Source organism: Mustela erminea, chromosome 1 (genome assembly GCF_009829155.1).
Source record: "Mustela erminea isolate mMusErm1 chromosome 1, mMusErm1.Pri, whole genome shotgun sequence".
In the NCBI taxonomy this organism is placed as follows: Eukaryota; Metazoa; Chordata; class Mammalia; order Carnivora; family Mustelidae; genus Mustela; species Mustela erminea.
In genome coordinates this window covers 91,966,022-91,979,343 of record NC_045614.1, presented here as the reverse complement: position 1 = coordinate 91,979,343, position 13,322 = coordinate 91,966,022, and the positions used below count along the sequence as shown (strand labels likewise).

The 13,322-nt window shown below is 36.8% G+C and overlaps 1 protein-coding gene across 2 annotated transcripts in view; it reads left to right on the top strand.

The window, feature by feature from the left end:
• The window catches only part of RYK (receptor like tyrosine kinase), an 87,362-nt gene that overhangs the window by 19,058 nt on the left and 54,982 nt on the right, over positions 1 to 13,322 (top strand). For both annotated transcript variants that reach the window (XM_032333530.1, XM_032333520.1), the window contains exon 2: positions 12,113 to 12,234. In XM_032333530.1, coding sequence (XP_032189421.1) covers positions 12,113 to 12,234 — 122 coding nt within the window. The remainder of the gene's footprint in view (positions 1 to 12,112; positions 12,235 to 13,322) is intronic.

Genomic DNA, 13,322 nt, shown 5'->3' with positions numbered 1-13,322 from the left:
TAAGCATCTGCCTTTGTTTCTGGTTTGATCTCAGGGTCCTGGGATGGACCCTGCATCAGATTTTCTGCTCCGTGGAGAGTCTGCTTATCCTCTCCCTCTATTCTTGCTCTTGCTCTCTCTCAAATAAAAAAACTAAAATATTAAAAAAAATTTGCAAACATATGATGGGGAAGGAAAGAGAAAGAGTATATTAGAAAACAAAGCATGATGTTCTCCACAGATTTTATCTTTTCCAAAAATCAGTTTGTTGAAAATTCTTCTATTTCATTAATTATATTTTCTGATTATCAAGGTAAAAACATACTTTGTTATTTGGAAAGTGTATAAAACCATAAAGAAGAAAAATAGACATTATTTTACCATGCTTGGTGATCTTTGGTAAATATCTTTTCAATATTTTTTCCATGTTCTCATTTTTTTAAATGTTGTTGAACTTTTATGTAATGGCTAAGAATATAGGTAACTTTTTGAGGTAGAGAATACTTCAAAATTTGTAGTGTTAAGTTTTCCTTTCCTCCCTGCCTCCTTCTTAATGCCCTGTGGTCAGGTTATGGCCTGTACATTTTCTGCTTTAAAAAACTGATTGTGCTTTCCTTATGGCTGATCACTTTTTCTGAGTCTCTTACAGATCCTTTGAAAGAATTGAATTTCCTATAATGTGCTTTCTTGGTGTGTCTATATATTTATCGTATTAATTATAGCTGTGTGTATATATATATACATATATATTATAAATTATATACCCTATATGCTAGTATCAGTCATAGACTAATAGTTTTGTACCATGATTATACTTAAATTGGGTTCTCTCCGTATTTCTAATATTTGGGGAAGGTTTTACTTCCATTGGGTTCTCTTTGTCTTTCTAATATTTGGGGATTTTTGGACTCTTCTTTTTTTCCTTTTTTAAGATTTTATTTTTTTATTTAATTGACAGCAGTAGAGAGACGGTGAGAGAGGGAACACAAGCAGGGGGAGTGTGAGAGGGAGAATCAGGCTTCCTGCTGAACAGGGAGCCTGAACAGGGAGCCCGAAGCAGGGCTCCATCCCAGGCCTGGGATCATGACCTGAGCTGAAGGCAGATGCTTAACAGCTGAGCCACCCAGGTGCCCCAGGATTTTTGGATGCTTGAAATTGTGGTTTAGAGCTGTAAAGATTCAGGATTATAATACTTTTGCCATGAATTATACCTCTTCTCAGTATACAATGCTTCTTTATCTCCTGTTTAAAATAAAACTGTTATTAATATCTTAATGTTTTAGAGTAACTTTTTGGGGGGGGAAAGAATGTATAATTGGTTTATTTTCTGAGGGCTTCTTATAATCTGTTGCCTTTACATCTGATGAAAATTTGTCTTGGAATAGAATTTCCAGCCTGCTTGTTATTCCCCTGAAAGATAATGCTTTATTGCGTTCTCTGTCATGTTCAGAGTTTCCCGTATTATTGTCATTCAGATAGTGAGCGTGGGTATTCCAAGGATTTTCTTCTCATTTCAGCCCCATTTTTAGTGTTGCATGTGAAAATTCTTTGATCTTCTCTTTCCAGTTCTTAGTGCTTTACCAGATTTTACCTTTTGGTATACCTGGGTATTTTAAGGGAAAGAGGAAGGTGTTTTCGTCACTAATAATTTATCATTACTAGTGTTAATATTACTATATCAAAGATACAATCTTTGCCAATGTGGTTTTTGTTGAATTTCATTTCTTGAAGGCTTTCTCTCTAGTTCTTACTGACCTTCATGGATTACTTTAGTCAGTAATTGGATTTTTGTTCAATGAATTGCTTCAGATATATGTGTATTTCTTTAAACATGTTTTTAAAAACCAGTTTTTTCCCATTTTAACTTTCGCAGGAAATTTAAGAAAAGAAAAAGAATGAAAGCATACAATAAAAAATAATCCAGGGGCGCCTGGGTGGCTCAGTGGGTTAAGCCGCTGCCTTCAGCTCAGGTCATGATCTCAGGGTCCTGGGATCGAGTCCCGCATCGGGCTCTCTGCTCAGCGGGGAGCCTGCTTCCTCCTCTCTCTCTCTGCCTGCCTCTCTGCCTACTTGTAATCTCTCTCTGTCAAATAAATAAATAAAATCTTTAAAAAAAATAATAATCCATAATCCACCATTTATAATCAATCACTATTAATATTTATTAATATTTCCCTTCTTCTCTGAGAAATGGAGTGCACACATCATTTGTATACATATACATTTACCTTTAGTTCACTGAACATTTATTTAACACTTATTATATGGATGATGTATTCTAGGTGCCAGATTGTTAAAAATGTGCTGTATATGATTTGTATCTTAACTGTTTTTATTTTATGTTGTAGTCTAAGCAAAACCCAATTTATTAAAATGTGTTTGTAACAGTCCTGTTCATGACTTCTGTTTTTTAGCCACTGAAACCTGTCTTTAAAGGGGAAGCCTAATATATCACATAGATGAACAGGGAGAGATTTGATTGAAGGAGAGTGATGGCTTGGGGTACCACCTCTTTCCTCCTCCAAAGAAAGAGAGACTCGGGACACCTGAATGGCTCAGTTGGTTGGGCAGCTACCTTCTGCTCGGGTCGTGATCCCAACATCCTGGGATTGAGTCCCGCATTAGGCTCCTTGCTCAGCGGGGAGCCTGCTTCTCCCTCTACCTCTGCTGCCACTCTGCCTGCCTGTGCTCACGCTCTCTCTCTCTGACAAATAAATAAATAAATAAAATCTTAAAAAAAAAAAAAGAAAGAAAGAGAAACTCTTGAAAACTATTTTCTGTTATGGGTGTATAGCATTAAAGTTTATTGATGGCTGCTCTGTTGCTGGTCATTTATTTTTGTTTCTTCAATTTTATTTTATTCTTTTTCTTTTTTTTTTTTTAGATTTTATTTATTTATTTGACAGACAGGGATCACAAGTAGCAGAGAGGCAGGCGGGGTGGGGGGACAGGCTCCCTGCTGAGCAGAGAGCCCAATGTGGGTCTCAATCCCAGGACCCTGAGAGCATAACCTGAACCGAAGGCAGAGGCTTAACCCACTGAGCCACCCAGGCGCCCCATCTTTTCTTCAATTTTAAATATTGTTTTGATTAATATCTTCGTACATAAATATTTGTATTTATATTTGGTTTCCTTAGGGTGGATTCTTAGAAGTGGAATGACTGGGTCAAAGAGCATAAATATTTGTAAAACTTTGATATATATTCACAAATTGTTTGCTTGCTGTATGCTAACATTCAGAATTATAGTTAAAGAATATAAACGTTTCTGTTACAACATCAAATGCATTCCTAAAAAAAAAAAAAAAAAACCCAAACCCTTGAGGATTGCCTGTTCACTAAAAATAATAGGACTTATGGGAAAAATAAGGTTAAAGGCAGACCATTCAAGACCTCTGCAATTTTCAAACCAAGTACTAACAAAAGTATAATTGGTACCTTATGAGATAACTTGGACAGCCCAGTCAAACCACTTCACACAGCTGAGGCTGCCTCAGAGGAGAGTTAAAAGATATTAAAATGTAATAGGTTGGAAATTGCTGGTCTGTATGGTCTTGAGATAGTGCAGATGTGTTAGATTTCTAAGCCAGTGGAGCTGCCATAGAGGTGGGCACAAGAGGAAGTACAGCTTGCTGTGTTCCAGGAACTGTGTAGGCTGGCTGTGCTCCTCTGAGCAGGAAGCCCTGGGTGCAGGTGCTCATTTTTAGTTTTCTTAAAATAGGGCAGAGAGGGCTCCTGCTTGGCAGTAGCTGAGCCTGATTGAGGGTCTTTTAGTTTTCCACAGGAAGTTAAAATTTTTACCTCCTAACTCCGTTCCCCTTGCCAGGGAAAATTCAAATGAACCATCATAATTTTTGTGTTATACTGGCATTGTTATTTTATTTAATAACCACTTACAAGCTAATTGGTGTTATAGGAACCTATCTTATGACAAAACAGACTATTTTTGTTAATTTGATAAAGAAATGTTTTCAAAAATCTGTAGTCGGAAAACATCAGCTCTGTTTAACGATCACATTAGAATTTAAATACCTTAATCTAAAGTAGTAAATTTCAAAATTTATTTTGGTGGCCATTAAGTGTTTATAGATATGGATCCCAGAACTCCAGACTGTCAGCAGCTTATGGATATTATTTGTTGAGGGGAGAAGATACGGTTTTGTGGTGACTCTCATGTATGGGAATGACTTCATCCGGGATTATGCAGCCCTCAGTTATAGCAACAGAGAAGAAAGAGGGTAGGGAAGTCAGGGCAGTTCAAGAATGGCTGTTTTTTAGGGTTGGGTATGCATGTCTTACATAGGTTGGTGGGGGGAAATTGAGAATACTAGTAAGGAAGTAATTGAGGTAATTGGGGTTGAGGCCATTAAGAAGAAAATGAAGAAACGATTGGTATAATAAAATGAGAGAAAGAAGAGGATTTTGAATACTGGAGAACTTATGAGCCCAGAAAACAGCAGTTGTGACAATGAAGGGAAAGAGCTGAAGAGCTACTAGTTATTGAGATGTTACGGTTCAAGATTTTAGAGGTAGAGCAATTTACATATTGCTACTGCCCCTATATAGAAATGGGTTGCTTTGTTATAAGAGGAGGTTGTTGGGAGTTGAGGAACAAAAGGAACATTTGAAGGTCAGGTTGAAGAGTGCATTTGTCTCAAGGACAGTGGAACCTGCCATAACAAGTCAGAGAATAAAGATGCATAGAAATTTTATAAACTGGTTCCGGAGTCCTCAATGAATGAGATTGCTAAAATGCTAGGAAGACTAGAAGGTGGCATAGTTTGGTGGTGTATATCTGAAAGGTAACAGGACTTCTGATAAGGGTACTTAAGTAAACATCTGAAGTGGTTTTAAAGATTCAGGGCAATGCCCACTGAGGGTGGGAGAATGAGTCCTTAAGGCTCTCCAGGGTCAGCTATGCCTCAAGGGGAGGAAGTTGGTGAAAGTCCCAGTGGTTTTAGGGGTTGATGGTATAGAAAGGAGTCATGGGGACAGGGGGATGGTCATGGATGGATGAATAGGGTAATAAGCATGCCAGCACAGGTTGAGGTCCAAATAGGTTTTTGAAGCTTGAGAAAGTTAGCGGACTCTAGTCTTTTTTCAACTTTCTATTGGAGTGTTGTGTAAATTGTTCTGGTGTCTTCAAAGAAAATGTTTTCTAGTTAGGAACCTTGGTTTCTGTCTAGAGTTTGAATTGGTAGAACTGGAGAGACCTTGAGCAATTTGGGGAGAGCAGATGCCCCTAGGATGTTGGAAAGGGAATTGGCCATATACCTGTCTCATCTTATGAGAGGTAAGAACTCAGAGAATTTTTAGTAGGACTAAAATCATGAATTATTAAGGACTGCATGCATGGCTTGAGGATGTGTTTGCTTTCTTGTTTTTTATTTCTTTTCTGCCTTTATAGCTCTTTTTCATCTGGCTTTATAGGGAGTTGAATTTACAGAACCCATAGATGTTTTTGATACTTTGAACTGTGTCTGGAAAATTTAAATATTTATACATTATCATTGTGATGATTACTATTGTTATTATTACTACTACTACTACCACCACCATCAGTAATAGCATTACAGTTGTTATTTATTAGAAACAGAGTTATTTATTTCTCTGTGAAAGATGTATTAAGTTTAAATTCGGAAGTTGTTGATCACTTTAAATTATTTTTTAAGGGGCGCCTGGGTGGCTCAGTGGTTAAGCTGCTGCCTTCGGCTCAGGTCATGATCTCGGAGTCCTGGGATCGAGCCCCGCATCGGGCTCTCTGCTCAGCAAGGAGCCTGCTTCCTCCTCTCTCTCTGCCTGCCTCTCTGCCTGCTTGTGATCTCTCTCTCTGTCAAATAAATAAATAAAAAAAATCTTTAAAAAAAAAAAAAAAAAAATTATTTTTTAAAACATTTTACCTTAGTACTAGGGACATACTGTGGTATGCAAGCTTTCTGAGATTAGAAAAAAGTAATATTTTTCTAACTTATTATTATTTTATTTATTATTATATTTTATTTATTATTATTTATTTTTATTATTTATTTTCTAATTTTTCTATTATTAATTTTTTTTCCTCTTTTGAAAATTTTAGGTTAACTTTACATAATGAAATGTACAAATTTTAAATATACAATTGATTGAATTTTGGGAAATGCATACACCTATGTAAATACTATCCCAGTTAGATATGTAGAACATTTTACTTACCTGGAAGTTTCCTGGTGCCCCTTTGCAGTCAATTCACCTATCTCTCACCCCCTTTCCCAGGCAACCACACTGATCTGATTTCTATCACTAAATTAGCTTTGCCTGCTTTAGAATTTTATATAAATGAAATTATATAGTATGCAGTCTTTCACGTATAGCTTGTTTTGCTCATGTAGTCTGTGAGATTCATCCCTTTTGTTACAAAGTCTCAACAGTTCATTTTCATTGTCAAATAATATTCTATCCTATGAACATACCACAGTTGGTTGTTCATTCATCTGGTGATGGACATTTGTATAATTTACAGCATTGGCTCTTCTGAATAAAAGTGCTATTATCAACATTCACATATAAATTTTTTTTGTGTTTTCATTTTTTTTGGATAATGACCTAGTTTTGGAATTATGAGTTCATAGGGTATATGTATATTAACTTTATACAAAACAGCCAGTTTGGGGATCCTGGGTGGCTCAGTCCATGAAGCGTTTGCCTTCAGCTCAGATCATGATCCCAGCCCTACCTCCATCTCCCTGCTCTGCCGGATGCCTGCTTCTCCCTCTCCCTCTCCCCTTGTTTGTGTTCCCTCTCTTGTTGTATCTCTGTCAAAAAAATAAAATCTTAAAAAAAAAAAAAGTGCCAGTTTTACCAAGTAATTTAACATTTTCATGCTCCCAGGAATGTGAGAGATAGAATAGCTCCAACATGCTTACCAACCTTTAGTAATTCTTATAGGTAGAAATAATATCTCTGTGTTTTAATTTGTATTTCTCTGATGACTGAGATGTTTGGCACTTCTTCATATGCTTATTTTCCATTTTCTTTTATTTTCTTATGTATGTTCACATCTTTTGTAATTTATTTAATTGTATTATTTATTTTTGGTTTGTAGATCTTTATATGTTCTAGAAACAAGTCCTTTTTTAAAGAAAGTCATGCTATGAATATTTTCTTAGTTTTTTTACTTAAACTTCATTTTCTTAACAGTGTCTTTTGAGGAGCAGAAGTTTTTAATTTTGATGATGGGAAATTCATCTTTTTTTCTCTTTTGGTTCATGTTTTGTGTGACCAGTCCAGGAAATCTTTATTTACCTTAGGTTGTGAAGATAGCCACTACATTTTCTTTTAGAAGCTTTATAGTGTCATTTTTTATATTTAGGTTTATAATCTATGCCAAATCAGTTTTTGTGTGATATGTAAAATAAGGGTCAAGATTTTTTTCCCTTTACTTTTATCAGTTGCCTTAGCATCACTTTAATTGAATTGCCTTAGTACTTGTTGAAATTCCATTGGACCTATATCTGCAGGTTTATTTTTGGATTCTGTTCTGTTCCACTGATATGTCTGTCTTTTTATCAGTAACCACAATCTCTTGATTACTATAGTTCTGATCATGTTATGAAATCAGGTCATGCAAGTCTTCTAACATTGTTTTTTCTTTTTCAAGGTTGTTTTGGCATTTTAATTTCATTTTAGAATTAATTTGTTTTTTCAAAAAGGTCTGTTGGGATTTTCACTAGGATTACTTTAAATCTATAGGTCAGTTTGAGAAACTTGACATCTTGACTTTTGAGACTTATCTAAAAGAATGACTATCTCTACTTACTTAGGTCATCTTTAATTTTTCTTAGCCCTGTTTGGTAGTTTTTAGTGTAGAGGTCTTACATATCTTTAGTTAGATTTATTTCTAGGTTCTGGTGTTTTTTGTTACAGTATTGATTTTAAATTATACTTTCCAGTTAATATATAGAAATACAATTTATTTTTTAATATTGGCCTTGTAGTCTGAGACTTTGCTAGATTCACGGATTGGTTTTAGTAGTATATAAGTAGACTTTATAGTATTTTTTACACACATAATCCCATGATCTGTGAGTTTTATTAGTACATCCACTCCAACTTTTATGCTTTTGTCTTGTTCCTATACATTGGTTAGGACCTCCAGTTCAAGGTTGAATAAAGGTGGTAGAAGTAGACATCTTTGCCTTGTTTCTGATCTTAGAAATAAAAATTTAATAATTTACCATTGAGTATGATGTCAGCTGTAGGGTTTCCTATGGATGCTTTTTACCAGCTGAGAAAGTTTATGTCTCTTCCTAGTTTTTGGACAGTTTTTGTTATTAATTTTACCAGATGCTTTTTCTGCACCTACTGGGGTGATCTGGGTTTTTATCTTTTATTCCTTTAATGTGGTGAGTTAGTTAATTTTTTTGAATTAGTGATTTTTCAAGGTTAACTTCTCATATACATTTAATCATATGTAATTATCCTTTTTGTATATTGCTGGATTCAGTTTACTAATGTTTTATGGGGAATTTTATGTCTCTGTTCATGAGGGATGTCAATCTGTAGTTTTCCTATCATGTTTCTGTCAGGTTTATTATCTGTGATGCTGACCTAATAAAATGAGTTAGGAAGTGTTTTCTTTGACTATTTTCTGAAAGTTTATGCAAGATTGGTATTATATCTTCCTTAAATATTTTATGGAATTCATCTGGACTCAGAGCTTTGGGTTTGTTGTTGTTGTTGTTGTTGTTTAAGATTTTATTTATTTGACAGGCAGAGATCACAAGTAGGCAGAGAGGCAGGCAAAGAGAGGAGAGGAGGAAGCAGGCTCCCCGCTGAGCAGAGCGCCAGATGCTGGGCTGGATCCCAGGACCTGAGATCTTGACCTGAGCCAAAGGCAGAAAGAAGCTTTAACCCACTGAGCCACCCAGGTGCCCCTTAAAACAAAAATTTTAAAGGCAAAGTTTAATTACTATCTTGAGTGGGAAATTAGTAATTATTGTGAAAAAATAAGGTAGCAAAAAGAATTACTTAAAGGGAAAACAAACTATTACTAAATTCTAGCTAAATACTGGTGCTTAGCAACGCAGTGAGCTTTAACCCACTGAGCCACTTTGGTGCCCCTTGGCGGGGATATTTTTATTATTTGGATTTTTAACAACTTCTTGTCAATTTTGCTAAATTGTGTTTTACAAGAATTCTTCTGTTTTATCTAAGTTACTGAATTTATTATCATAAAGTTGTTCATACTAAGTAGATTCTATTTTTTTAACATCTGTAGTATTTGTAGCAATGTTTCCTCTTCATTCTTAATATTGATAGTGTTTTCTTTTTTTTTTTTTTTTTCTTAATCAGTTTTGCAAAGGGTTTAACTTTCATCAGTCTTTTTAAATAGTTATCTTTTGGCTTTATCCTTATCTTTAGTTAACTTCTTTATTATAATATTTAAGAAGGTAGCCTGTATTATGTCTAGTTAGAACCCATTTTTTAAAAATGTGTATGGTTTAACTCATGATTAACACCCCCATGAGTGTTAATCAGATGAGGGGCACTAACTGTGGGGTGTCCCAATTGGGTGGGGGCTGGCAGTGGGGGCAGTGAAAAAATTCACCCAAGGCAGAACAAAAGAGATAGAAGTTTATTGAGTACACTGCAAGGGAATGGCCAGGCAGGACTGCAGAAGAGAAACTGCCGCTTGGCAGTGGTAAGGAGCCACAGTGGTGAGGGCAGAGTGAGGGAGAGTGGGGGCAAATGGAATTTTCCATTTTTGGTAATCTGAGGAACTGTGCCTGTTTGCAGTTGGTCACTTAGGGCCTATGGCTATTTCAGGGTGGGTCACTTAATGAACCTGTCTGCTCTCAGCCCAGTGGTCTCTGTGGGCCCTTTTGCCTTGCTCAAGTTTCCATTGCCCAAACCTGTTGCTTAAAAGAGCCTCTACAACCCCTTTGTTTTATGTCCCATAATTACATTGTTTAAAGAATATTGTAACCACAATAACTTGAGTTGGCACTGTGGTGAGGGAGACTACACCAGGTGGAGTTGTCACACAAAGGAAACTATTTGCAGCAAAGAAGGAGATCACCAGAAATAACTTCCAAAGTCGATTCCCCAAGCAAGGGTGAATGGCTTCCTTTTATTTAGGGTTAGGATGAATATTAAGAAAGGGGAGCTTTGTCACTGTAAGTAGAGGTGAGCATAAAGTTGTGCAAGCGTCTTAAGGAAAAAGGTCTATACCTACATTACATATTATGTTAATGAGGCTTATGCTCCTCCTGGGGGGAAGGTTTCAGCATTCTAGTGAGGTAAAAGTAACTGTCACTCAGTGTTCCGTCTGTGCAGATATGAGTTGGGGTTTGAGCTCAAACTGGTCTGGACCTGCCAGAGCTTTGACCGGGCTGTCATTTTTGCTTAAGAGGTAGTTTTGGTTTCCATCATGGGATGCTGTGCCCGTGGGTTCCTGGCTTGAGTTAAAAGATAAGCTGGAAAGAAGAGCTTAAAAATGTGGAAGAAGGTCAGTGAGTACATGTAGGTGAGCAGTAAAGGTCAAGTTTCAGAGTCCAGCTGGTGACAGAATATCCACACTAAATTTCTCTTTTGATCTTTTGTTTACTGAAATAATATTGGTTTCCAACTATGATTGTGAGATCTCTGTCTTGACCTCTTCATACCATAAGGTTTCAGGCTCACAGTATAGACTCACTAATCGGTTGATCTCCCCTGTACCCTTTCCCTCCAATGTGTGGAATATATATGTCATGCATTACTAGAGGGACACCTAGACACAACTTTATATAACAGCAAATCGGTTGAGATAAAGTAACCCTGTTTTTATTTATTCAGTTATTTTGGATTATCGTGGAGAAAGCTTCTATTTGGTTCTTTACATATATCAAATACTTGCTTTTTGTAAGTAGTGAACTGGACTCAAGCCTGCTCACTGCGTTGCTAGGCACCAGTATTTTATTTAGCTAGAATTTAGTAATAGTTTTCCCCTTAAGTAATTCTTTTTGCTACCTTATTTTTTCACAATAATTACTAATTTCCCACTCAAGATAGTAATTAAACTTTGCCTTTAAAATTTTTGTTTTAAGGGGCACCTGGGTGGCTCAGTGGGTTAAAGCTTCTGCCTTTGGCTCAGGTCATGATCCCAGGGTCTTGGGATCTAGCCCTGCCTCTGGCTCTCTGCTCAGCAGGGAGCCTGCTTCCCTTCTCTCTCTGCCTGCCTCTCTGCCTACTTGTGATCTCTGTCTGTCAAATAAATAAATAAGATCTTTTAAAAAAATAAAATTTTTTGTTTAAAAAAAAAGAATCAGTGTTAAAGGAAAATGTTAAATACAGGTAGGATGAAGGGGAATGAAAGAATTGAACAACATGGTATATGTTGGGGTTTGGATGTGGCCCTGATAGAAAAGATAATATGGGAGTGAGTGAAATTTGGAAGTTGCTTCTGAAGCATTTCTCAGGTGTCTTGGTTATTTCAGCTTTAATCTGTGGAACTGACTTGTTTAACTGGTGTTTTCTGAGCATCTGCTTTGTGCAGAGAAGTGTCCTGAGAATATGAGGAGAAATCTGCTGTTCTCCATCTTGTCGTCTAGGTAGGGGAGAGGGCATGTGTTGGTGTGGCAACTAGGGTGAGTGTATGATGGTAAATGCTGTCAGAGTGAGTGGCCAGGATGTCTTTGCCTGGACAAAGTGAGGAAGGGGAGGTCATCTCTAGCTGGGGTCTTGAGGCCATGGCTCAAACTAATGTTTTCGCAAAATTATATGTCTTTCTTCCTTCTATTTTGAATCTCTTTTCCTAAGTCTTCATCAATTTTGAGGGGAGAAGGGGCTCTTGTTTGTAGGAAGGACTCTGAGAAGGACTGTGTCCAAAAGAAAGTCACGTTGAAGACCGAGTGGCTCCCAGAGTTCTGGATCTAGCACACCTGTGTTTAGTTGGATAACTACTTAATTGTTTTGAGTCCCAGGTTCTTCTTTTTTATTGATGACAATGTAGCCCAGTGTCTTACCTGCTTCATTAGACAGCATATGTGAGAGACATTTATGATGTACATTTGTACTTCCATATTATTTCCACTCTTACTAGTTTTTGAAATACTGATGGTTAATGATTTTGAGTGCATTTTAGGTGTTTAATTCTTTTTTCTCTTTTTTTCTAGGTCTTGATGCAGAACTTTATTATGTGAGAAATGACCTTATTAGTCACTATGCTCTATCCTTTAACCTGTTAGTACCCAGTGAGACAAATTTCCTGCACTTCACTTGGCATGCAAAGTCCAAGGTAAGAGAGTGGTCAACCAGAGATGCCAAGACAGGACCACTTGGGCCCAGAGGCCCATGTATGGGCTATATCTTAGGGATGGGCTACCATCTAAGGGCTATCTATATCTTAGGGATGGGCTACCAACTGTATAAAAGGGTCTGTGGGTGGTTGGCTCTAGCAGCACTGGGTCTTTTCAGATTAATGTTTTAAATCTTTAGCCTATTCTTTTTTTTTTTTTTTAAGATTTTTAAAATTTATTTGACAGAGCGAGAGCACAGCAGGAGGAATGGCAGGAGAGGGAGAAACAGACTCCCCATTGAGCAGGGAGCCTGTTGTGGGACTCAATCCCAGGACTCTGGGATCCTGACCTGAGCTGAAAGCAGATGCTTAACCAACTGAGCTACTCAGGCACCCCTCTGTATCCTGTTCTGTTAGACTTTCTCAAGTCCTTTTAAAATGAAGGTAGCCATCATTTATGTGACTAGCTAATGATAGAACATTTACATCCTTTCAGGCTTTTTAAGCAGGGATGCAGATCTAGTTTGAAGAGGGGACATTTGGACCTGCTAATGACTGCTGTTTCTGTGAACTGATAGGAGTGTAGGATGGGGAAATTGATGGGATAGGTGCTTTGGACATGTTTGATGTAATGGCTAAAGTTTTGCCATCTATGGAGAAATGGTAAAAATGGAATATAGCAGACACAGGCACCCATATGAGCTGTGGCTAAGCTCCTTTAACGGTAAGGGACTTTTTGCTTGGCTTATTGTTGCTAAATTCTTCACATTTTCTCTGACTGACTAGACTCCCTGAACATGATAAATTTTCTCATAGGTCAAAGAGTGGGGCCTGACGGTAGAGCTTACCTCCTCTAATCAACTTTAATTTCTTTTATTAACATTATAATAAATAATAGAATTTTATTTGGGAAATAAAAATAGTTTTGCTACTAAAATCTCTTTGAGTTTTATTTTTTTAAAGAATTATAAAGTGGTGTCTGTCCTGATATCTGTTGCAAAGTCGTTTAAATTTGATGACTTTAATATAGATCTTTTTATCTACTTAGAAAATAGTAATGAGTATTAGGAAAATTCAAGTATTAGTAG